A 25,415-nucleotide genomic window follows, 5' to 3' on the forward strand; every position below is an offset into this window, starting at 1 on the left:
TAGAAAAAACACTCACCACCTTATTAACAGCATATTCACCGGGATCAAGTTCACCAGGGAAGAGAACAACAATCAACTCCTGTTTCTAGACGAATGAACAAACAAACAACGGGGAATTCCTTACCAGCGTTTCCAGAAAGACTATGCATACAGACCAAATCTTGAATTACAACAGTAAACATCCCAGCGTCTACAAACAGAGCTGTGTCAAGACTTCATTTAAACGAGCAATAACTCACTGCAACACCTTGGAGCTGCGCAAAAACGAAGAGGAACACCTATATAAATCGTCTTTGCAAAAAATGGTTATCCTAACAGCTTCGTCCACCGATGCCTGGCAAACAAACAACCCAAGAAGACGCTATGCCACCTTATGTTAGAAACACATCAGAACTGACTACAAGAGTCCTACAACATTTTGGAATAAGGATAGCACACAAACCAACAGCCACACTTCACCAGCTACTCTCAAAGATGAAAGACCCCATACCCACATTGAACAGGATGAATGTGATATATAAAAATACCATGCAGCAACTGCGAGAAACACTACATAGGACAGACGGGCAGGAAACATGAACACCAACTCTTAGCACAACAACACGACCAATTCTCCCTCATTTCAATACACTCCGACATAGAAGGACGTCAATTTGACTGGGACAAAGTTACAGTACTAGGGCAAGTGAGACAAAGACAAGCATGAGAATTCCTGGAGGCCTGGTTTGCAACCACCAATGCAATTAACAAAAATGTTGAAACAGAACCCATCTGCACACCACTACGGTACACCAGAAACAAGACTGCCAGCCATTACAGACAGGACCATATAAATTCAGAGTGGGACAGAACAACAGTGCTTTAACAGGGGCTACACAGTATCAACAATGTCACCTAGAAGGGAAACGAAATGTTTGCACAAAAACCAGTTGGCTCAGCGAAGCAACCAACAACTCCAACTTAGCAACAATGCCGTCAGCTTCTTTGTCCACATCATTAATGTATGACTTGAATAGTTATGGTCCCAACATTGACCCTTGCAGAACACCACTAGTCAAATTTCTTCAAATGATTAGAGTCGTGTTCTATGGACTAATGATTATGTCACAGTTACGACTTATTAGGTAATAAAATCCAGTTCGACTGGAAATGAGTCAACATTTATATAATGCTTTCCACAAGCACTACCAGCCAACTATCAGCTACGGATTTTGGCAAAACTCTGGAAACAGATCATCTCTCTGCCCTCAGCGTTCATGAAATAGAGCCTTGGCATGTGTTGTAGCCATCATCTCATTAAAGTGATCAGAAACCTTTAGAAGTTGTTAATTTTGGGTCCTGCAGAACATTCTCATTATACTTATAAGGATATACACTTGATTAGAATACAGTTGTAACAAGAAAATATAAGGAAGTGTGATTTGTTTCTTAATTTGTAATAGCATTACAGACATATAGCATTGAAAAAGGATAGCAGGAGAAGTGGGACAATGAAAGAGCCAATTGATTAAATATAATGAAAGAATTGCAGAAATAAAAGAAAGATCAAGTAGAGGCCGCAAGGTTCCCAAAGGAATCAAAAATCAAAGATTGCTTGGGTCTTGTGTGTACACTCTCAAATACTAGTTGAGAAAAAAATTGGTGTTTTGGTTTATGTAAAGTTATAATAAAGGAATACGATCAGATAGAAGATGTAGAATAGCAGTGCCCAAGCTTTTCAAATGTTGGCACTGAGCAACAGTTCAATCTCGCTCTTCCTCAGGTCAGCAAAATTCAGAAACATAAGGATTGCCACAATATAAAATTAAGCTTCGAAAAATTCAAAGGCAACAAATTGGTAATTTAGTTAATAAAAATCACCATTAAAAATACAAAACAACAAACCTCATTAATAAAGCCAAATCTTGCCAAACAATAAGATGTAGAGGAGAGAGAAAGAGTGAGAAAAAAAAAATCAGCCCCAATACTTGATCACCGGGGAGGTGGTGGTGGCTGGGACCAAGCACTGGGCGAGGCACACACTGAGCAGACCTAGGTAGAATTGACATGAAAATGGAGGTTGTAAGTTGACTTTCAGCATAAGGTTTGCTCCTCTCATCCTGCTTTCCCTCCATCTTTTCCTTCTCCTGTACTCACCCCTTTTCCCTCTTTCTCTCATCCCTTACCCATCCCCCATACCACTTCTCTTTGTCATTCTTTGCACACATTTACTTCAAAAAAAATCCATGGGAGTTTGTAATTCAAAAATTTCCATAATCGTTATCCCATCAAACATTTTACACTGGAATAGAAAGTGTGCAATTTGTTTTTCATTCCTCTCCACTGCAACAGCCTCTCCCCTGGGATACTTTGATATAATCTGGTAAAACAGATTTCTGAGTAAGGATTCCCATTCTACCATGTGCGTACAAGCACAGGGTTCAAACTAATTAGATCATCAATTAGTCAATTGGAATCTCAGTATCTTGACCGAATGGACCAAAAAAAAGGATGCAGTAATACAAATCAGGAGGGCAAAAAGTTAAAATCAATGTGCAATGTTTTTGGGAAAGACAAATTAATAGGAATGACACAGCAACCTGACTATCGATCCTATTAAACCCTTCTACCATCACAACCTGACATTGTTCCTCTACACAATCAAACTCTCACTGCCTTCTCCCTATGTTGCGGCACATGCCCTTCAAGCCAAAATCTCCTTGAAAGCCTTGTATTCCCAAACATGGCCTGTGAAATCACCAGTACAGCTTCCATGCCTCAGGCTGTTTGCAGCTGCCAGTAAGGCAAACGTCAGGCCACATGAAATGCTTTGGCAGGTTGTGCACAGCACGCAGCGCAAAGATAGTGCACCCCCAATTAGAAGACACCAAAGATGTGGTAGTGTTTCAGTCCAGGGGTGCAGGTACTTTATAGAAATTCTAGTAACAAGGCATAAACTGGGTAATAATGCTGGATTATACTTTGTAAACTAGTGATATACTGCTACGCCTCAAATCTCACATATTGAGAAAGATTGTATGACTGCCACGGATCACTACTTATTCATTGGCTACATAAAAAAAACATCAAAATGAAGAGCTAACTAAATTATGCTCTAGGAGGCCAGCTGTTTTTCAATTAACCAGTAATTTTTCCACAAACGAGCATGCATTAAGCATTTATCCTGCCTAGTTGCTCAACACTGCACTTCCAAAAGAATCTATTTGTAAGTCAAATTATTCTATCTCCTTGAACATCTAGATCTGACATAAAATTGAGCATCATCCACACTCTAGTACATAAATGGGTAAACATTAAAACTTAATTAAAATCCCAGTGATCTTGGATTGTTAAATTTTCTGGAGTGCTTCAACTAGATTTGTGTGCACTGTTCCACATGTAGATGCCCTTTGGTGGTCAGAAAGCAGCCTCTATTTGCGGAACTATTAATTAATGAACTTTAGTGTCTGCCTAAAATGGTTATGTAATTATTCCTGCCTAAAGCTATACACAGCTTAAGAATCAAGTGACGTGTTGTTTAATCTTTACATTTTGTAACATCCTGATGGGTATATTTAATACCAACTGGACACATCCACTTTAGAAGAGCCCATCTATTGGCTTCAAACACAAGCACAGTTTGACAATGGACTTGATGATGAAAATCAGAGAGTATGTTTGCTGGTTAGTGTGACTTTTGCACTCATTCATGGGATGTGGGCATCATTTGTCAAGCTAGAATTAATGCCCATCCTTAGTTATCCTTTGAAGGTATTAGTGAGCTACCAAGCTGAACTGCTGCAATCTATTTGGTGTAGGTAGTCCCACAATGCTGTTCAGGAGCAAGTTTACACATTATATTATTGTAGAAGCCACATGTTCTGGCCTGACAACTGGTGTTTTCTGGTCCATCTGATCTACATCAGAGTAATGGAAAAAAACTAGGGAGAGTACACAGCCAACATGTTCCAATAATGACAAAAAGTGGGACCAACACATTCTATGAACCCTGGAGACCAAGGGATATATAGGATTGGCTAAAGAAAAGAAAGGCTTATGGCATATCAGGAGGGCTCAAAATCCCACAAGCCCTGGAACAGTACAGAATGTGCAAGGGAAATTTCTTCAGCGGGAGGGTGGTTAATCTGCAGAAGTCATTGCTGCTGAAGACTGTGGAGGCCAAGTCATTGAGTACATTTTAAGACAGAGGTAGATAGCTTCTTAATTAGTACTGTGAGCAAGGATTACAGGGAGAAGGCAGGAGAATGGGGTTAAGAAACATATCAGCCATGATTGAATGGTGGAACAGACTCAATGGGCCAAGTGGTCTAATTCTTCTCCTATATCTTATAGAAGACATTACTAGTGACCAGTCTTGAAGCAGATCCTAACCATTTACTCGACATTCATCCAACATTACACTTAAAAGTACTTCATTGACTGTAGTGCTCCCGAATTTGCAATTACAAAAGCTAATACATATGAATTTACTGAGATAGCAAGAACTGCAGATGCTGGAGTCAAAGATAACAAAGTGTGGAGCTGGAGGAACACAGCAGGCCAGGCTGCATCAGAGGAACAGGAAAGCTGACGTTTCGGGTAGAAATCTTCGCAAGGATGGAAGAGTGGTAATGGAAGCATTTGAAAGAACCCTGGGAAACAGAGCTTGGCTAGAATATGCTACGCCACAACCAAAACGGAAGGCGCAGTACCACACTCATCTTAGGCAAAGGCAAGAGGGAATAAAACCAATCGATTCCTTTTAAAAGGCTACTACTAGCTTCAACCCCCTCTAAGTAAAAGGTTGTTTCGGACATTACACCAATTCCTCTCTGTAAGTGCATTAAATCTCGGGGGTTAGGGTGACTGGTTGGAAAGAGATATGAGACTTTGCAAGAACTGGTATTAATAGGAAAGTATTGCATAAAGAATAAGGCAAACTGAATTGTAATTTAGTGTTGGACTGACAATCGTATTAACAAATAGCATTAGGGTCACTGGACTCGAAATGTTAACTGGTTCCCTTTGCAGAGATGCTGCCAGACCGGTGTTTCTCCAGCATTTTTTGTTTTAATTAAAAAATATGCTTGACGAGGACCTCCCCGATCATTATTTTAACCGATAACAGACGCCTCTAAACAAGCTTCTGGTTACCTTGACACTGTTGGTTAGGTTAGGAAGCTCGAGTTCGATTTATAATGACCACCACACGCAAATATTTTATATTACATTAAACGAATGTTTTCCTAGTGGAAAAGTAGACTATAGCTAAATACATCGTTGTGTATGGGGAGGGGGAAGCTAGAAATAAGATAATTTTTGCTTGACATAACTCAAATCATTTCAAACAAAAAGTGACAGTTAAAAGACGTGGCAGTAGACTTGATTAAAAATCAAAACACTGGGAAAGTTTGTTGGCAAAGTTGTCAGCGCGGCTGCTGGCCTACAATTGAAGCCGATTCGACTGCGACCGACCTCTCTCGTCCTGCTCCTCCATCTCCAGCGGTACGGAATAGAAATTCTCTCTCCTTCGACAGGACACACAACAAATGCGAAGTAAGAAACACTAATAGCTCAGTCACATCGGAGTCACAATTAATCAGTTTGTTGTCAGTCCACTGCCATAGCCCTGGACCCTTGTACATTTAAACCGTCTCCGGCCGCCCATTGGCTCTGGGCATGACGTCACCAACCGCCCACCCGCGGAAAATGTCATTACACCCAGCACCGCCCCCCGCCTTTTTATTTTTAACTCTTTTTTAAAAAAAATCACAAATACATATTCCCCCCCATCTGTCACCGGCAGCGTTCGTATGAATATTTATTATTTAATCATCGTCATTTTCGTTTGTTTCGTACCCTCGGTGTCGTTTAATTGACGTCACCCAGTCGCCATGGGGAAGAGAGTGCTCCCCCTCCTCGCTCATTTGTAATCGTCAGCGAGGCAAAGTAGGCCCTGTCAAATCGAAGATGGGCGATGAAGTTTCGTTTAAAATGCACTCTGCCGCCAGAAAGCTGGAACAATTCGATTCTTGAATAGTTGGGTAACGGTATGGGGAGGTTGAAGTGACAAAGGGGTCCGCACATATTTGGGTCAAGAAGCAGCTACGTAGATTTGAATTGCGGAGGGATATGCGGAATGAGTTCCGGGCTCCCCCTTGCCGGCTTTGACTAAAGGCGGACAAGGAACCGGCATTTTAGTTTCAGCTTCCAACCGGCTTCCTCCTTTTCGTCTATTCACACAGTCAGCTCCACGTCGAGCGTCAAGCATCTCGTTTGCAGTCCTTTCCTCCACTTTTTCGCGATGCCTGGTTACGATAGAGGCGATCGGAGTCGGGAACGTGGCGGGTGAGTTTGTGATTTTTTTTCCTTTTGCGAAAAACGCATGTTCAGTTTTCTATTAAGCTGCAATTTTTTTTTAAAAAAAGCCGGTTCCGTTCTGGAGGATGAGAAGACGCTGCCGCCACGCGCTCCGCTTAGACAAAATCCTGGCTGGTGTGGGGAGCGTGATTTGGGTTTTTTAAAAAAAAACGTATAAAAGCAATTTCTTAAAGGAACTTCAGTTTTTTTGGGAGGGGGTTCTAGCCAGTTAAATATTCTTCTAACTTGCTATTTATTTTGGTCTTGCCGTAGTCTGTTTTTGTTTATTTCTATATTTCGATGCTCTGTTTGACCTCGTGTTGCAGGTTTCTTCCTTGTACTGTATCTAAAATGGCCGGGAGATGCTGTTTTTTGGGGGTGGGCAAAGCTGATCATGGATGTTAGAGCTACCTGGCAAAAACCTTACAGTCTTGTGTCGACAGCCTATTTTTTTTTTTTTAAGTACACGTCTGCTATCGTCTTTCCTCTTTTTTTTTTTTTTTTTGTTTTGTTTTTGAAAAACGTAATTTTTTTTTCCTGGAAAAATATTACATTCCAGGTTCGGTTCGGGTGGACCTCGCTTCGGTGGTAGCAGGAACGCGCCTCCGCCCGGCAGGAAATTCGGGCAGCCGGGGGAGAAGCTGAGGAAAAGAAAATGGGACCTGGACGAGCTGCCCAAATTCGAGAAGAACTTCTACGTCGAGCACGTAGATGTGATGAACCGACCTGTGGTAGGACTGGCTGGCTTTTTTCTCCCCCCCACCCCTAGATATACTCGTTAAACTAAATACTGCTAGTACCGGACAAAATGGTAATCCTTTCACTTAAAGGAGACTATAAGGGAAACAATGTGCTTTGGCTTGGCAAAGGTGGTGGAGGATGTTGGGCTGACGTTTGTAGCTGATGGGGTCATTCTTGAGTGAGCTGGTGATTCATTCCTATTAGTCACTAAAGGGCCATCTTTGCCCGCCCACTGAAATATACATAACTGCTGAACAGTAAGGTTTATAGTATATTTTCAGCTAATGTTTGGTATCCCCCTGGTGGACATCATCTAACAGACAAGGGAAAATTACAGACATAAGTCTTTAGCCTTTTAAATGAGGAAGTATTAATCAATGCTGATGGTGGTTCTTGTACTTGTTTCAATGAGTTGAACTTGGGCAGATTACTACATCTGAGCTTTTGTGCCTATCAAGTTTTCAGTTTTCCTATTTTAGATACATAACTGGTGATTATGTATCTTAAACTGTAAACTGATTACTATGGGATCTCTATTGTGAAGGATGACCGACTGGAAACAAAAGCAGAAATTACCTGAAAAACTCTGCAGGTCTGGCAGCACCAATGGAGAGAAATAAGAGCTGACGTATTGGGTCCGGTGACCCTCCTTCAGACTGAAGAAAGCTTTTTCTGCAATCTCTGCTTTTGTTTCTGACTTTTCGTTTTGGTTTTATTTTATGGTAGGTTGGAACGCTCCCTAATTGACTAGGGTTGGGGCTAGATTTATGGATTGCACTTTTTTACATGACTGTTAAATGATGTTAAACTGGATTTGATGCTGTTGTTGATTGCAGCAAGAAATTGAACAATATAGAAGAAACAAAGAAATCACAGTAAAAGGACTTGCTTGCCCTAAACCAGTTTTCAACTTTGTCGAAGCAAGTTTTCCAAGTAAGTATGGAATACAAGTGCATTAGAGCATCTGTGACTATACAATTCAAGTTAATGAGGCAAAGCTGTGCTTTTATTATCAGTCAGTTGTACAGCAGGGAAACGGACTATTTGGTCCACACTGACTATGTTACCAAACTGAACTAGTCCACCTGCCTGTTCTTTCCTATTCGTAAACTCGGGAAGGATAATTTCTAACTTTTCTGAACTCTCCCTCCCTCCCTCTTAATAATTATCCTTGCTTTGGCATGATGGCCAGAACTGTATACAGTACTTCAAAAGAGGCCTCAACATCCTGTACAATCCCAACATGATAGGAGTTGGCTATACTCGGAAGTCTGAGCAATGAAGGCAAACATGCTAACTGACTTCTTAACCAACCTGTCTACATGTGACAAAAACAGAAGTTGCTGTAAAAGCTCAGCAGGTCTGGCAGCATCTGTGTAGAAAATATCAGTTAACATTTTAGGTCCGGTGACCCTTCCTCAGAACATGTGAACAATGTCTACGTGTGATGTGAATTTCAAAGAATTAGGTACCTGAACCCCTACACCTGTTCTACAACACTACTCGGGGCCCTACTGTTAATTCTATAAGTCCTGTCCTTGTATAAATGCAAAACCCCACGTTTATCCAAATTTAAACTCCATCTGCCACTCATCAGCCCATTGATTCAATTGGTCAAGATCTTTGAAATCTTAACTTTCTTTTCATGGCTACTCTGCTGCCAATTTTGGTGCCACTTGCAAACTTACTAGCCATGTTTGTGATACGCTGTTTTCTCTACGTAAAACCATCCCTAATCAATTCTGTCTCTCCAAATGCATGAAAATCCTATCTTTCAGAATCACTTCAACATACCCACCACTGATGTCAGACTTGCAGGTCTATAGTTTCCCGCCGTCTCCTTACAGCCTTTATTAAACAATGGCACAACATTAGCCACCCTCTAATGCTCTGGTACTTCACCTGTGATGATGGATGATACAAATATTTCTGCTAGAGGCCCTGCAATTTCTGTCCTGTATAATATCTTATTGTGGATTTTATAGTAAATGCTATCATGCTATTTTTAGATGTGATTTAGGGTGATGGTCAATACCTCATGCTGAGTTACCTGCAGCACTAAACTCTAGTGAATAATTATTGTGGCCGATGGGGAAATTTCAAGGGTGTGGTATGTTTGCTTTAATTACCAGATCTGTTGTGATCATTTTCTAAAAATTTTCTTCTGTTTCAAACAAATCTCAGCAGATTGAGAATAGAAGCCAGCTCACCAAGGAGGTTAACAATATTGACCACCATCCAATGTACATTGGAGTAATGTTGTAGGGAATGGCAGGAGGACAAGAAACACTAAGCTATACCCAAAATTTGAGCTGCCTGAAACCAGTTAATACAGGTTACAATGTCATTATTAACTGTTCAATTCCAAAGGATGATAGGAACAGCTCTTGAATGTTGGCAGCTGTCCTGTCAACGAAGTAACTTGGACAGTGACCAGTATTTAAGGATCTTGTCTTTTTCAGAGCCAATGGAAAATTTACTGTTAAAGGCAAAGTACAAACACTTTATTGCTAGGGTTAGTGAAAATGTTTGCAATTTAAAAAAAATTTCTGTTCCTCTGCTTGTTCTGTAGCATACGTATTGGATGTTCTCATGCAGCAGAATTTCACAGAGCCAACTGCTATTCAGGCTCAAGGTTGGCCTGTTGCACTTAGTGGCAAGGATATGGTTGGCATTGCGCAGACTGGATCTGGTAAAACATTAGCTGTAAGTATATTTATGCCCTGTTAACTTTTTGAATCATGTTTTTGAATTTCCATTCAAGTCCAGCATTTAACCTCCTGTCCCACACTTCTACTCTTTAATGCAACTGATGGTGGTGCTATGTTCTAGCATTTCTCATTGTTTTAAGGGTCATAGTGTATAGTAATGGGGAAGATTTGTAATTTGTGTGATGACTCCTTTACAACCCAAAGTACGTTTTGAAGTGTAGAAAATGCAACAGCCAATCTGTTCATAGTATGATCCCAAAAGAATTGCATGCGATAAAGAAACTTCTAAGATGCTATACATTGGCAGGACCTGAAATCCAACGTTTCCCTTAAATAGTATAGTGGTGTCTCTCTTGTACAATGTCTTTTGTTACATAAAAGTTTTCTAATTTGCTTTGTCAGGTGCAGTAACTTTGGCTATAAACTGTGTAAATCCTTGGATTTCAACACTTCAACTATCTTGCACCATCTCTGCATTCTTTAATGGTTTTCAATATGTAGGAATCTATTGTTTTTTTTAAATTTGATTTGTATTTAACGATAAGCCTCCACTGTCCTTGGGGTGAAGCAATTCCTCCATCTTTGTCCTAAATGACCCGCTCCTTGTCTGTGGTTCTAGTACCCATCTGAAGCTAGCTGAAGGGGGTTGCTGAGAATGTCTGTCTGTCTGTCTGTCTGTCTGTCTGGTACCCTGACAATCCAATTATTCACAGTTAATGATATTGCTGAACATTTTAACTCTAGGATTAAATCTTACCAATTTTAATTTCATTTATAGTACTTGCTGCCTGCCATTGTCCACATAAACCATCAGCCTTTCCTGGAACGTGGAGATGGTCCCATAGTAAGTGCCTTTTGTATTTCTTGGGTTACAAGAAGTGCTGGTAAACATAAATGCCAAAATTTTAAAAACTTGCTTTTTCTTTAGTGTTTGGTTCTGGCACCAACCAGAGAGCTAGCTCAACAAGTACAGCAAGTGGCACATGATTATGGAAGAGCATCCCGTCTAAAATCAACATGTATTTACGGAGGCGCACCAAAGGGCCCACAGATTCGGGATCTTGAAAGAGGTGTGTTTGCTTTGACTTTTAATATTTATAAGTTGCACTTCTCCAGTAATACTCAAAATCACCTTTTTGACTTTTTTTGTTGTAGGTGTGGAAATCTGTATTGCAACACCTGGTAGATTGATTGACTTTTTGGAAGCTGGTAAAACAAATCTTCGGAGATGTACATATCTGGTACTTGATGAGGCTGATCGCATGCTTGACATGGGATTTGAACCACAGATCCGGAAGATTGTTGAACAAATCAGGGTAAGTGACTCTCTTTTAACACCCCATGTAAATAATTTGCAAATAGTTTAAAATGGCTGACTGATTAGATTTAAAATGGCCCTGAATATACTAGAAACAAATGTCTACTGCAATTTCATAGTTGACCAACAGTGTCACTATAGAGCAAGTTTTAGTTGATTTTGAGAATCTGTTTTTAGTCCAATATTCATGTCTTGATGGAGTGAGGTGGGGAAGTAGGGATGGAAAGACTAGTGTAGTTGACTTCCTGGTTTCTTTTCTTTTTGTGCACTCAATATTATTTTCTTTCCTCTAAAGCCTGACAGACAGACCTTGATGTGGAGCGCAACCTGGCCCAAAGAAGTTCGACAGTTGGCTGAAGATTTCTTGAAGGAATATGTTCAGATTAATATTGGTGCTTTAGAACTTAGTGCTAATCACAACATCCTGCAGATTATCGATGTGTGCCAAGAGGTTGAGAAAGATGATAAGTGAGTTTACAAAATGTTTAGATCCATGACTGTCCAGATTACGTTCTTTTAATAAATCTCTGCCTCTGTATTGCCCTTTAAATTGTATGGGATGTCTAGGACTTGTATTATATCAGCAAATGTCTTTTTGAAATTTGAAGTTTTGGCTCCCTTACAGCAACCACCCAGGTGCTTTAGGAGACTTTTTTTATCAAATCCATGACCTCCAAATTCAAGGAAAGGGCATCCCTTGGTGAAGCAGGTCCTGATTGAAGCATTACTACTGGATTTCTCCTTCACTAGTGCATCATGTAATTGCTTTCAAGTGGAGCTTTAAGATGTGTCAAATAATGACCAGTGAAGCTGGCTTCAAAGCAAGATTAACTGTTCTTTGCACTGGTTCTTACCAGGTCAGTAGGAAAAAAAACTTAAAAGCCAATGACTTTAGGTCAGTTGCTTTGCTCTGCTCTGGATCATGCCAGCCATTATCTCTTAGGAGTAGGCCACCTGAGCCTAATTATGATAGTCCTGTAACTGTCAGTTGAATTTGTGGTTTGTCTTGGTGTTATGCAAGAATATTTGTATTTAGAACTGTCTCCATGAGCAGAAGTAGTAATGGAGCTAATTTTTTTGAGAATAAACAATCTAACTTGCACAGCACCGCTCTCATCCTAGGAATAAATCTTGGTGAACTCTAGCTCTGCAGTCTCCAATATACATAATCCTTAGACATGGAGACCAAACTGCACTCTGGTTGTGTTGTCACTGTAGCCCTGTATAACGGCAATGAAACAGCCTTATGACTGAAGAGCTACAGTAAATGGATGAAGGCCAGCGTGCTGTTTATCTCTATCTCTAGTTCTCCAGGAACAGCAATTAATGTGTTCCATGAGTATGTACAAATCCCTCTGATCATGAACATTTACAAACTTCTCACCCTGTACAAAGCAGAACTGCTGCCTTCTGACCAACCCTTCCCCATGTTATAGGACCATATGGTGTACATGGCTACAATCTATGTTCTTTCTATCTTTGTCTAAATGTCACTATATAATTCAAGCAGTCATTGCTTCTGCTTCAATTTCTAGGTTGCTAAGGTTGATGGAGGAGATAATGAGTGAAAAAGAAAACAAAACTATCATTTTTGTAGAGACCAAACGGAGATGTGATGAGCTTACACGGCGAATGAGGAGAGATGGGTGAGTAATGGTTAAATGTGCCACACTGCTTAAAATCTTGTAAGATGTTCTGTAACTATCTTTTGTCAAATAGTAAAACTGGCTAAAGTTGAGGTTGTTTCCTTGCTTGCCGAGCTGTCTTGTTTTCGTTCAGATATATTTGGAACAACATTGCTTCATTGGAGGCCTCACTAAGGAGGTTACCTAGCATGGTGAAGAAACGTCTGAACAAAAACAAGCCAGCTTGCTGAGCAAGTCAACAACCTCACCCACAACCTGAACTACGAGTCTTCGCTAAAACCTTAAACCAACTACAGTTTTACAAAAACATTTTGAGAGACATCATAGATGCAAAACTGTTCAACAGCTTCAGACAATGAATGGGTCCCAGCCCCTCTGTCCTTTTGCTCTGTCTGTCTGTAAAACTGACTTTCGCTAGCTTTTTATTCTTTTACATGTTAACTAGTGGTGATGGTAGGCTTCAGTGTTCCAAAGTCTGAAAATGCCCCTTGATGGACCAATATAAATGCCACAAGTCCACACCAATGTTTAAAGTGAGGTGTAAGCATCACTTTCTAGCCCAACATTTATTATCTGGAGGGCTGTTGAAAGTCTGGCATTGCATATAGATCAGAATATTATCCTGGGCTTCTAAGTTATTAGTTCAGTGCCTCTGCCACTGTCTTCCCTGCTCCTAAATTGTATGGATAGGTGGAGCAGTAAGCTTAAGCTATAGGCTATCTGACATTTCTCTGTAAGCTCTGTCTAGTTTAACAGGACAAAGCAGACCTGGGGGGAAGGTGTAAGAGACTGCAGTGGCTTATGAAACATCCTTGTAGGTTGCAGTTGAAGTGGATTTGAAAGATGTAGAGCCGTGTTAACATTTATCTAAATAAAAAGATTTTTGTGCATGTTTTAATCTCTTGTAGATGGCCAGCAATGTGCATTCATGGTGACAAGAGTCAGCCAGAGCGTGACTGGGTTCTAAATGGTAAGTGGTAGTCTAATTTGTAACTACTTTGTATTTCTGAATATTCATTGTCTTGACAATTCATTTCACTTTCATTTTCATTTTTCCCTCAGAGTTTCGGTCAGGCAAAGCACCAATCCTTATTGCCACAGATGTTGCATCTAGAGGTTTAGGTTAGTAATGCCAATTCAACTTCTGGCTTTTCTCACTTTATTCAAAGATTTAAAGAAAGTATATCGTTGCTTTCTTTAACATTTCTTTGCGTTTTTTTTCTAAGTTGTGTAAAGGTGCAGTCTTTGTGGCAGGGCCTAGGCATGACAGTTCGAGGACTCGAGAGGGGGAAGGAGGACTAATCGATGTGATCGGCTGGCAGCTACCCAGTCGAGTACAGAGATGCTGAGCAGAGAGCATTGTGTGCCAGTAATCTTCAAAAGGCGGAATGATCAACATTAGCCCGCCACCCTAAAATCCTGTTCTCACCCTGGATGACTTGAAGCACTTGCCACTCATTTTGTTAAATCTTTTGGTTCATTTTTGTTTACTTTTATTCACTCCCATTTTTGTGCCCTAGTTTCATTCCCCTTTTTTTGGTTGGCTAAATTTTGTAACTTTTTTTTAAACAAGTTGTAGTGAGTTTGCCCAAATAGCAGTGTGCTGAACAAGTGTCTAATTGTTAAACTTTGTTCAATGCTTCATGTTTATACTTTTTTGGAGAGAGCAGCATTAACATCAGTAAGATCCTCTTTAAGAAATTGGTGAGTACTGGCACAAGTTAGTGAAAGATTGGTGGATCCCAGCTTAGATAACACTAATCTAGCAGTGTAATGCCCTCATCTTTTTGAAGTTCCTCCCTCACCTAGTACATATTAGTCATGTCAGGACCTGCCAAACAGACATTTTCTCAAGTGAACACTGGCTTCTTAAGAAGTGCTTGCCTAGACGAGATGTCAAATGGAAAACCTGAGTAGGGAGATTTTGGGGATAAAGATGTCCATTGGGCTCTGTTTAATTGTAGTCTATTTTGGTCTTGGCAAGACGTGCAGTGTGGCCTGAATCCTGAGCTTCTCATGAATGTGTAGGAAGGACCTTGCCTGACTGTTCTAAGGTCCTGAATGGCACATGAAGAGGCAACAATGTACAAAGTGGCCCCAACTGTGTAGAAGCATCCGGATGTCACTTGATAACATGTGGGGAGTTCGCTGACTTGGGAATGGACTAGTGAATGCATACTCCCAATGGTAAGATATCAAAGTATCTCTCTCAGATTTTTGGGTTTTTTTTAAGGGGAGTGTGCATTGGTTTCTCTTCCCACAGTAGTATTCCCACAGGATTTGAACTAAGGGTTGTTTTAACATTTGCTTTACAGTCATGATGCTGCTGCTGGTTGCTCAATTGCTAACTCCTGTTTTTGATCTGACTGTTGTGGTGTGCATAATTGGCACCTGCTTTTGCAACACTGCAACACTTTACAGATGTTGAAGATGTGAAATTTGTCATCAATTATGACTACCCTAACTCCTCTGAAGACTATATTCACCGCATTGGGCGAACTGCCCGCAGTTCCAAAACTGGCACAGCTTACACGTTCTTTACTCCTGGCAACATAAAGCAAGCAAATGACCTTATCTCTGTGCTTCGTGAAGCAAATCAGGCTATCAACCCAAAGCTAATTCAGATGGTAGAAGACAGAGGTTCAGGTAAGTGTACTTGATTTTACAATGAAGTAAAACTTGTCTGAAAACTATCTAACCAATTTAGGTTATTAAATAGCAACCTTCATTTTCATGTAATGCTATTGATCAAGATGTTTCTGCTTCCAAAACCACTTTGAACAGGGATAGGTAAATGGGTGTTGGGCCAGAGTAAAAATTAGATGTGATCACTAACATTTTGGTCAAAGGTAGCTTAAGATGGTGGGGTTGAGAATAATTGCCATTGAGGTAAAGGGTGATGAATGATGAGCTGGTCCTATGAAGATAAGTGGAAAGCAATTCAAGCCAAATAATATTTGGAGGCTGGTTAAGACTTTTAGGGTGCACTGTCCCTAACTCTAAACCAGGAGGCCCAGGTTCATGCCCACCTGCTGTGGGGATGTACCTGAAATATTTTTTAATGTTTGCAACGTATCTACTAGCCTCCAATAGGATCCAGTTGAAATGATGGCTTTGCGAAATAATGGGGTGGGGAGAGAGGAAGAGTGTTGTTGTTTTTTTTTAAGGTTGTGTTGAAAGTTCATAAGTGTAGCAATCTGATACAGCCTCTGGGGTCATTTTAGAGCATGAATTTTTTTTGTAGAATTTGCATTTCAAGCTTAAAATCTGAAATGTTGGTCATTACATAACTGTCCTCGTTTTTGTTTTATACAGGTCGTTCCAGGGGTAGGGGTGGATATAAAGATGATCGCCGTGATGACCGAAGAGACAGATTCTCTAGTTCTAACAGGGGTGGGGGTTATAATGGTTTTAGAAATAGGGATAGCATGGACAGGGTATATGGATCTGGAGGCAGGGAAAATGGTTTTAACTCTCAAAGTTATACCGCAGCTGGACAAAATGCATTTGGTTCTGGAAAATTTGGCTCAACAAACAGCTTTGGAAGTATATCTCGGTTTGGAAATTCCTCCAGTTATCCAGGATCTGTGAACCAGGGAGCAGGTTCATTTGGCAGTCAAAGTCAAAATGGTTACAAGGCTGGTAGCAAAGTCCAGCAATTTGGAGGTAATCATTCTGGTCCAAATGCCATGCAGAGCAATGGCATTGGTCAACAGGCATCTGTGGGTGCTCAGTATCAGTATCCACCCCCACCTTTAATGGGAATGGGTTTCCAGGCACAGACTGGTTATCCTATGCCTCTTGCTTATGGAGGGATGCAAAAATAACTTATTGATCTAAATGTTGAGTTTTTTCATTCTCTTCTGACTTGTACTGTACCTTTTTGTTTTGAGGAGAGGATGAGAAAGTTCTTTAATATTAAAACCATTGATATTCCAGGAAAGACTGCAGTGCAGCAGTAGGATTGGTGCACTTTCCCCACTATTTAATTTTTTTATTACTTTACATTCCTTTGAAATTTTTGTTCATGGTTTTTCTAATAGAATGGCAGATTAATATACAAGTTTAACTTATGCATAAAAGTACCACAGTGTATGTAAAGATGCATGTCCTTCCAATAAGGAAGCTTGAAAGTCTTGGAGTTCTGTATCTATGTAACTGCCAAAATGTCATTTTAAATAAAAATTTAAAAAATTCCTTGGCTATTTAGTGAGCATGTTTAATCCAACCACATACACTTGTATTAATTTGTCCTGTATGAGTAGGTGGTACCTCAGTTTGTAGGTAGTCATGTACAATTAATTGTGCAATTACCATTTTCAACACTGGGTTTTTCAACAGAACTTCAAACAAATGCACTGACTGATACACTAAACGTTCCCTTGGATTAAACTAAAATGTCCTGGATTGGACCTGTGTTTACAGGATCTTGCATTGTTCTGGTTACCAACTCCACAGCAGTTGAGGGAAGAACTAAATTCAAGCAGAAGCTAACCTAGTAGAGAATATTTGCAAAATGAGCCTTTTCTAACAGTTAATTACTATTAACTACTGAGGCAAGTGACCAGTTGAAATGTAAATCCAGCACAACTGCATCATCCCTCTAGCATATGGGACATTTCACTACTTTGTTTAATAAAATGACCAAGTTTTCTACATTAATAAATAACATTGGGCCTCATTTTCTGGACAAATAAGCCAAATACATTTGGTTGTGTGCAATTGATCCTAAAGAACTTGAGCTTGGCCATGGATTCTGCAACCTTTCAAATACCTGTAATGTTCCCACTAAGATAAAGAAATATTGACTCTTGTTTGCAAGTCCTGCTTCCTCATTTTAGTGAGATGTTATCAATTATACGTCAATATGGTGACCCTCTTGTCTTTCATACCTGCAAGTGCTCAAAATGCCTCCAGTGAGGAAACCGGCCATTCAGCCTAACAAGCCCACCCAGACTCCACTTTTTACCCTATCTGTGTTTTCCCATAGCCAATCCACCCAACCTGCACATCTGGATTGTAGGTGGGACCTGGAGGAAACCTAAGCAGACACTAAGTTGTGCAAATTTCACACACAGCTGGGTTTAAACCCAGGGTCCCTGGCACTCTGACACATCAGTGCAAACTATGCCACCTTTTTCAGAGGAATATGTGTCACTATTTCTTGAACTGGGAATTGGGGGGATAGAACTGGAAGTTTGTCGCCAGGTGTTATTTTCCAGGTCTGCTCCTTTCCAAGTGTCTTAAGTTCAGCAAGTATATTTCAAGTAATAGAACCTTTCTAAAAATCAAACTTGGCAGTCCAGTGCCTCAGAAGAGAGGTTTATTCTTTCCTGTGCTTGAGGTAACTGCATAAAATGCTTTGAACCATTTGTCAGATTCTCAGTTGGAGTGGTATTGAAGACTGGTAGAGTAGTCATTGCTTAATATTTATAAACTTTGTTAAATTGACAAAGCTGGGAATAGTCACTTTAGTTCTGGAACTAGTAGTATGCAAATAGCTTCTAATTGGCTGTCTCTGAAATTCTGGATTGAAAGTGTCAGTTCTTGGTCTTCCCATGCACCTACTCCTTAGGAATTTAATTTTAATTTGCTAGCTAGTGGTTGCTGTTTAAAGTGTGGGCCAATAGATGGGAGACCAGTTGGAATCATTCTTGCATGAATTCAAGGTAATGATTAAAATTTAAACAGTAAATTTTTAGAACTGAAAATCAGAAAACCAAAATTTACATGAGCCTCTGTAAGCTTGTGATTACTACTCCTGAAATGGTACTGGGGATGGGAGGGATTAGACATTTTTCCTTCAGACATCTGTATGTGAAGGCTTAAGCCACATATCCCATGATATAAAAGAATCAATGATGAACTTAAAGCTGTTTTCATGTCACTGACTATCTTGGGATTTGTCAATTTGTATGCAAGATTCTCCTGATTTTGTTACAAGCAGTTAGACTACAATCTCCCAAATTATGAGTTGATATTGGAAATCCATCTAATCCGGATAAATCACGGGAAGGTGAGGAGGATGTCTTTGCTTCCAACTGCTACCACACCCAACTGAACAACTTTTCCCACCACCAAATCACTGACTTTGTGTGATCCTTTTCAAAACTGATAAGTTTGTGCAGGGTGTTAATTTGAACAACTGATGTTGATAATCCATTGCTAAATGCTCAATCTAAACAGATTTGGATGCAGGATAAGCTCCCTGTATTCAAAACCAAAACAATATAATTATTTTTAATCACCTGTTTAGGTAAGTGACACCTTTGACACGGTGGGACTTGGAACAGTGTTTCTGGCAGTGATGCTGCATCTGGGCCAATGAGACTCTAGATTCACCTTTTTAATGTACAATGAAGCAATGAACATCACTGCACAAATAATGTATATGATGTTTAATAACCTGAATGAAATAAGCACTTGGGAATTCCTCCAGTTCTCCAGGATCTGTGGACTGGAGGCAGGTTCATACAGTAGTCAGAGTCAAAATGGTTACAAGGCTAACCCTAACTTCACACTTGCCACATTGTATTCAATATGCCGCTTTGCACACTCTCCTATCCTGTCCAAATTTTTCTACACTATTCCCTGCTGCTTCAACACTACCTGCCCTTCTGCCTATTTTTGTATCATCTGCAAATTTAGCAAAATACCCTCAGTTCCTTTGTCCCGATTGTTAAGATATAATGTGAATAGTTGTAGTTCCAACACTGAACCCCACAGAACTCCAACAATCACTGGCTGCCATGCTGAAAAGAGACCCCTTTATCCTCACTTGCTGGCAGTCAGCAAATTCTCTATCATGCCAGTACCTTATCCCTAACAGCATAGGCTCTGATCTTATTTAACAGCCTCCTGTGCAGCACCTTGTCAAATGCCTTCTGGAAATTCAAATAGATCACATCCGCTGGCTCTCCTTTGTCCATCTTGCTCATTGCCACCTCAAAGAATTCTAAGAGATTTATCAGGCATGTCCTCCCCTTGAAGCTGTGCCGACTCTGATTTTACCATGCACTTCCAAGTACTCAACAAATGGAATAAGTGGCACAATTAATACCTACAGTGTTATTTCAACCATTTGGTTTGTCTCTAGCACGATCTTATTTTTGATTTTTTAAATTATGTCTCTGCCTTAATCAGTTCACAGGTCATTCCTTCACCTGCTATTCAGCAGTTTATTCACACCGTTTGACACTTTTGATCACCTGCAAAGACTTATTATTCAGCCTATTGCCATTCCACTTACACTATTTGTACTTAGTTGACACTCTTCATTACCTGGAATTATCTTGCCATTACCTCTCCACCTACATATTCTGTACCTGTGTGTTTCCCTCCACTTCACCTGATGAAGAAGCAGCGCTTCGGAAGCTTGTGATTTCAAATAAACCTGTTGGACTATGATCTGTGCAGTGTGACTTCTTAGAATGTTTCCAACAACCAAGGTCAGGTTAATTGGCCTGTAACTTCCTGTCTTCTGCCTCCCTCCCTTCTTAAATAGGAGTGTTACATTAGTCTTTTTCCAGTCCTCTGGGAACCTCCCCAACTCCAGTGATTCCTTAAAGATCATGGACAATCCTCCTACAATTGCTCAGCTATCTACTTTAGAACTTGGGGTGTAGTTCATCTGGTCTGGGTGATTTATTCACCTTCAGACTTTGCAGCTGCCTCAGCACCTTCTCCTTAGCGATGGCTATTACACTCACCTCTGCTACCGGACTCTTGAAGTTCTGGTATGATGCTGGTACTTTTCACTGTGAAACTGATGCAAAGTACCTATTCAGTTCCTCTGCCATTTCTCGTTTGCCCATTAGTACTTCTCCAACTTCATTTCCAGTGTCCACTTCTGCCTTTCTATTACTTTTCATATATTTTAAAAATAATGCAATATTATAGTAGAGGTGGTGATGGCCTGGTGGTATTATCACTACACTATTAGTCCAGAGACTTGAGTAATATTCTGGGGACCCAGGTTCAAACCCTGCCTTGGCAGATGATAGAATTTTAATTAAATAAATATCTGGAATTAGGTGTCTAATGACAATGAAACCATTGTTGATTGTCAGGAAAAACTCATCTTGTTCACTAAATTATTTTTGGGAAGGGAACTGCTGGTCTTGCCTATATGAGAATCCAAACCTACAGCAATGTGGTTGACACTGAATTGCTGTCTGGGCAATTAGGAATGGGTAATAAATGCTGGACTGGTTAATAATGTCCATACCTGTGAATGAATAAAAAGCAAAATTTATATTACTAGATAGCTTACCTCATATTTCACCTCCTCCCCTACTTATTCTGTTTAACTCATCCTCTGCTCGTTTTTAAATCTTCTCAGTCCTTCCCACTACAAGGAATGCTTTATCTTTGGCTTTTATCCTGTCCCTGACTTCTCTTGTCAGCCAGGGTTGCTCAGTCCTCCCCTTGGGATGAATTTTTGCTCTGCCTCCTGAATACCCGCAGAAACTCCCGCCATTGCTGCTCCACTGTTTTCCCTGCTAGGCTCCCCTTCCAATCGACCATGGGTTTTGCAATTACCTTTACTCAACTGTAGTCCAATTACATCTGATTCCAGCTTCTGCCTCAAACTCTAGGGTAATTCTATTATATTATGGTCACTGTCCCCCGGGGTTCCTTCACATTAAGCTTTCTAATCAAATCGGCCTTATTACACATTACCAAATTCAGAACTGCCAGCCCCTTAATGGGTTCTACTAAATACTATTTCATAGACAGTCCACAAATTTGTTTTCTTGACATCTGCTACCAACCTGTTTTTCCCAGTCTACTTCCACGTTGAAGATCCCCCATGATTATTGTAGTAGTAAAAACTGAAAGAACTGCTGATACTATAAATCAGAAGCAAAAACAGAAATTGCTGGAAAAGCTCAGCAGGTGTGGCAGCATCTGTGGAGAGAAATCAGAATTAACGCAGTGGGTCGAGTGACCCTTCCTCAGCACTGTAATAGTGCCTTTCCAAATTCTGATTCATTTTCTTCCTGACTTCTTCTAGGAGGCCTGCATATAACTCCCATCAGGATTTCTTTTTTCCTTTGTGGTTCTTCATCTCTACTCTCACAGATTCTAAACATTCTGACTTCTGAGGCTTGGTCATTTAGTTCCCAGCCCTGATCCCCTTGCAGCCTCTCTGATACCCACAATATTATACCTGTCAATTTCAATCTGTGCTAAAAGCTCATTTACCTTGTTTCGTACACTGTGCATTTATGTACAACACCCTTAGTCCTCGTTTCACTTTCCCCTTTCTCATACTTCTCAAGGGGGAGGCAATGGCCTAGTGGTATTATTGCTGAACTGCTAATCCAGAGACCAAGCATAATGTTCTGGGGACCTGGGTTCAAATCCCACCATAGCACATGGATGAATTCAATAAATATCTGGAATTAGCAGTCTAATGATGACTATGAATCCATTGCCAATTGTCAGGAAAAACCATCTGGTTCACTGATGTCATTTAGGGGAGGAAACTGCCATCCTTACCTGGTCTGGCCTACATGTGACTCCAGACCTACAGCAATGTGGTTGACTCTGAACTGCATTGTTGACTCTTAGGGATGGGCAATAAATGCTGCCTAGCCAGTGATGCCCTCATCCTGTGAATGAATAAAGGAAAAGAAAATACTTGTCCCCTTATCTGCTCTGCCAGAAATTAGATTCCTGAACCTTTCCAAACTCTCTGTCCTGTTGCTTACCTCTGCTGGGCCCTACCAGCCCCGTTAACTTTTTACATGCAACTGAACCCACCTCCCCACTATTTAGTTTAAAATACTATCCGCAGCCCTAGTAATACGATTTGCCAGGATTCTAGGCCCAGCATGATTCAGTTGGAGCACGTCCCATCGGAACAGCTCCTTAATTCCCCAGTACTGGTGCTAGTGTCCCATGAATTCAAACCCATTTCTCCCACACCAATCTTTCAGCCATGCATTTACCTCTTTAGCCTTGTTGACCCTGTGCCACTTTACTCACAGTTCAAGTAGTATTATCTTTTTGGTTCTGCTTTTCAATTTAGCATTTAGCTGCTCATATTCCCGCTTTCTACATTATTGGTACCTACGTGGACCACAATAACTGGATCTTTCCCCTTCCACTCCAAGTTCCTCTGCACTCCAAATGAGATATCTTTAACCCAGGCAGGCAACATAGCCTTCAGAACTCTATATCCTGGTACAGAGAACAGTGTCTATCCCCCTGACCACACTATTCCCAATTACAACTGCATTTCTCTTTTCTTCCCCTCCTCTTGAATGGCTCCCTGTTATCCTTTGAGGATTTGTGGAGCAACCCCAGGGGCGCTTATGTCTGGGGCACATATTCTGAGGGTCTACTTGTCAGAGGCAAGTTGACCTTCCTCAGCTTGAAATTCCAAAGGTTGGAAGGGCATGGCAAGGGTGGAGGTGGAGATTCTGGCCAACTCTGCAGTGTCCTATGTAGAGAGTGCAGAGGGCCTGTGTGTGGTTCTATCTTCAGCTGGGTGCCTCTTGGCACTATCCTTTCTCCTTGTGGGGCAGAAGTTGGTGGTGAGAGACATCATGGGGTTAGACAGTTAATAAGGCAAAGTTTGATAAGATTGGTCAAGAAAACTTTCTTGGCTTATCATCAAAACCCCTCCAAAAAACTTTGTATTCAGCCCAGTGTGTTTCCAGTTCAATGAAGAGAGCATTGCTAGAATAAACTGTGCAGAATATGTTCAGTGAGACCAGTATCCCTTGACTCATGACTCACCAATCCTCCACGGCTAACAGGCTCCACTGCCGAACAAGCTCCCCTTGCACATCTGCAGAACTAGGAAGTATGCTAAATGCATTTGTGAACCTCTGTGTAAGTGCTCTCCACATCTTCACACCATCCAGCACTACTTCATGACCACAGCCAAGGCTCTGTGGATGTGTCAGAAATGAGAGCCTGCTGCGCCATCTGGAGGCCAGAATAATACATACACTTACCACTAGGTTATAATGACGCCTTTGTCCCTTCTTGTTCAATATCCCTAATGTTCACCTTCCTCTGTGTACAAAATTTAATTGTTAAACAGTTGTTCAGTAGTGGTTGTGCCAGGGAGGTGCAACATATAGAGAGGGTTAGTTCTGTAGGATGACCAGGGAGTCAGCAGCCTGCATGCCTATGAGCTGTACAATGCATGAGCCTGTGACGCTTGCTTTCCCTTTAATTCCCCTTATGTTCAGTGTTTGCTGCAGCATCGGTCCCCACCAAACCATGGGTTAAATCACTTGTCTCTCCTATTCTGAGGGAGCTTGCAGCCATTTTTTTCTCCACTGCGCACTTTGGATTTATATCACAATAGAAGGCAATGGTGAGCACTCCTCTGACAGTGGCTTTCAGCCTCAGTTTGAACATACCAGTGAGCCCTCAGGCATCCACATTCCCTTCCTAGTAGCTCATCCTGTTAACTCCATGGGTTTCACACTTCCCCAAGTCCCCACCCAAAGCATCTGCATCCACTTGCACCTACCTAGCTTTTCCAACCAGCTGGGTGCTTGTCTTCATGCACAAAGTGTCCCTATTGCATCACTGTTATTGACTAGAATGCAAGCCTGTACTTCCAGAATGCAATATGGCAGAGGTGCCAGGATGGTTGTGATGGTGGCAGGTGTGCACCTGATGCCATTGATCGTGCACTGGGCTTCAGTTTTGTTGTAAGCAACATCAAGGTTGTTTGGAGCAAGCAACAAGCTGAAACACCAGATACACACGTTTCCTGGTCACATTTTCCCAATGTCTAGTATCTGTGGTGAGTTTGGTAAGAAGGGAGGTGGAATATTAATGAGATAAGTTGTTTATCAAAGCATTTATCAAGTGTTAATCCACATCATTGGCATTTTACTGCTGACTAGCAAGAATACTGTTTGTGAAAAGCATAAAAGATGCAGCCAGATGAAACTGGTGTTGGACCTTGCCAGACGTCTTGTCCGATTCTGCCATACATCTTGTCCGATTCTGCCATACATCTTGCCATAGTCACCTTCGCTCAGTACCCAATAAGATTTTGCTCACTGATATAAAAATTCTCAAATTTCAGTAGGCATACATACTGGCATAAGGTTTAGGTTAAATATTGAAAAGGACAAGGATTCATCATCAATCTTTGTTTTTTACATTAATTATCCTTACATAAACTGGGATTGTAATAATGTCAAATTGCACTTTTCTGTAACTTCCTTGCAACCTGTTCCTATATATATTCCCCACACATTGGTGGCTGGACATAAATCCAGCTTTGTAATGGTACCTTTATTATTTCTCAGCTCTAAACAAATTTTACATTCTGTCCTTGATCCCTCTGGGGCATCCTCTCGATTTCCTGCGCTTTAATGTTCTCCATAATCATCCCATCTATCTTTCCTGAAAACCTTGCTACCAGGAATATGTCCTTCTTTAAGAGATAGTAGGAACTGCAGATGCTGGAAAATCTGAGATAACAAGGTGTAGAGCTGGACGAACACAGCAGGCCAAGCAGCATCATAGGAGCAGGAAGGCTGACATTTCGGGCCTAAACCCTTCATCGTTCTTTAAGCCAGATTTCTGTTATTATCATGTTCTATTTTGTTTAGTTCATTGGCTAGGCAGCTGGTTTGTGAGGCATGGTGATGTCAATATCATGCATTCAATTCCTAC

At 40.8% G+C, this 25,415-nt stretch overlaps 2 protein-coding genes across 3 annotated transcripts in view; one reads left to right on the plus strand and one right to left on the minus strand.

The window, feature by feature from the left end:
* Positions 1–5,651, minus strand: part of LOC109934830 (centrosomal protein of 95 kDa-like) — a 49,621-nt gene extending 43,970 nt beyond the window's left edge. The window contains exon 1 of the mRNA XM_048610859.1: positions 5,455–5,651. Coding sequence (XP_048466816.1) covers positions 5,455–5,476 — 22 coding nt within the window. The 5' untranslated portion in view covers positions 5,477–5,651. The remainder of the gene's footprint in view (positions 1–5,454) is intronic.
* Positions 5,652–5,923: 272 nt separating this feature from the next.
* ddx5 (DEAD (Asp-Glu-Ala-Asp) box helicase 5) lies at positions 5,924–16,951 on the plus strand. Of its 2 annotated transcripts, none has more exons than XR_007264592.1 (13): positions 5,924–6,327; positions 6,899–7,070; positions 7,917–8,013; positions 9,653–9,786; positions 10,570–10,635; positions 10,720–10,861; positions 10,947–11,107; positions 11,405–11,577; positions 12,645–12,755; positions 13,664–13,725; positions 13,818–13,877; positions 14,740–14,942; positions 15,177–15,294. XR_007264592.1 is itself a non-coding variant. In XM_048610963.1 (13 exons), the coding sequence occupies exons 1-13, from the start codon at positions 6,284–6,286 to the stop codon at positions 16,580–16,582; spliced, it is 1,959 nt and encodes a 652-aa protein (XP_048466920.1). In that variant the 5' UTR covers positions 5,932–6,283; the 3' UTR covers positions 16,583–16,951. The 2 variants fall into 2 exon arrangements, 1 of the variants encoding a protein (XP_048466920.1); XM_048610963.1 differs by lacking the exon at positions 14,740–14,942 and adding an exon at positions 16,071–16,951 and having other exon boundaries at positions 5,932–6,327; positions 15,177–15,401.
* The last annotated feature ends 8,464 nt before the right edge of the window (positions 16,952–25,415 follow it).

Source organism: Rhincodon typus, chromosome 23, assembly GCF_021869965.1.
Source record: "Rhincodon typus isolate 14 chromosome 23, sRhiTyp1.1, whole genome shotgun sequence".
Taxonomy (NCBI): domain Eukaryota; kingdom Metazoa; phylum Chordata; class Chondrichthyes; order Orectolobiformes; family Rhincodontidae; genus Rhincodon; species Rhincodon typus.

Bases quoted from the DNA above. Each gene is read 5' to 3' on its own strand.
- ddx5 (XM_048610963.1), top strand. From the start codon at position 6,284: ATGCCTGGTTACGATAGAGGCGATCGGAGTCGGGAACGTGGCGG. The intron at 12,756-13,663 runs GTGAGTAATGGT...AATCTCTTGTAG, and splicing joins CGGCGAATGAGGAGAGATGG to ATGGCCAGCAATGTGCATTC. The intron at 13,878-15,176 runs GTTAGTAATGCC...AACACTTTACAG, and splicing joins TGTTGCATCTAGAGGTTTAG to ATGTTGAAGATGTGAAATTT.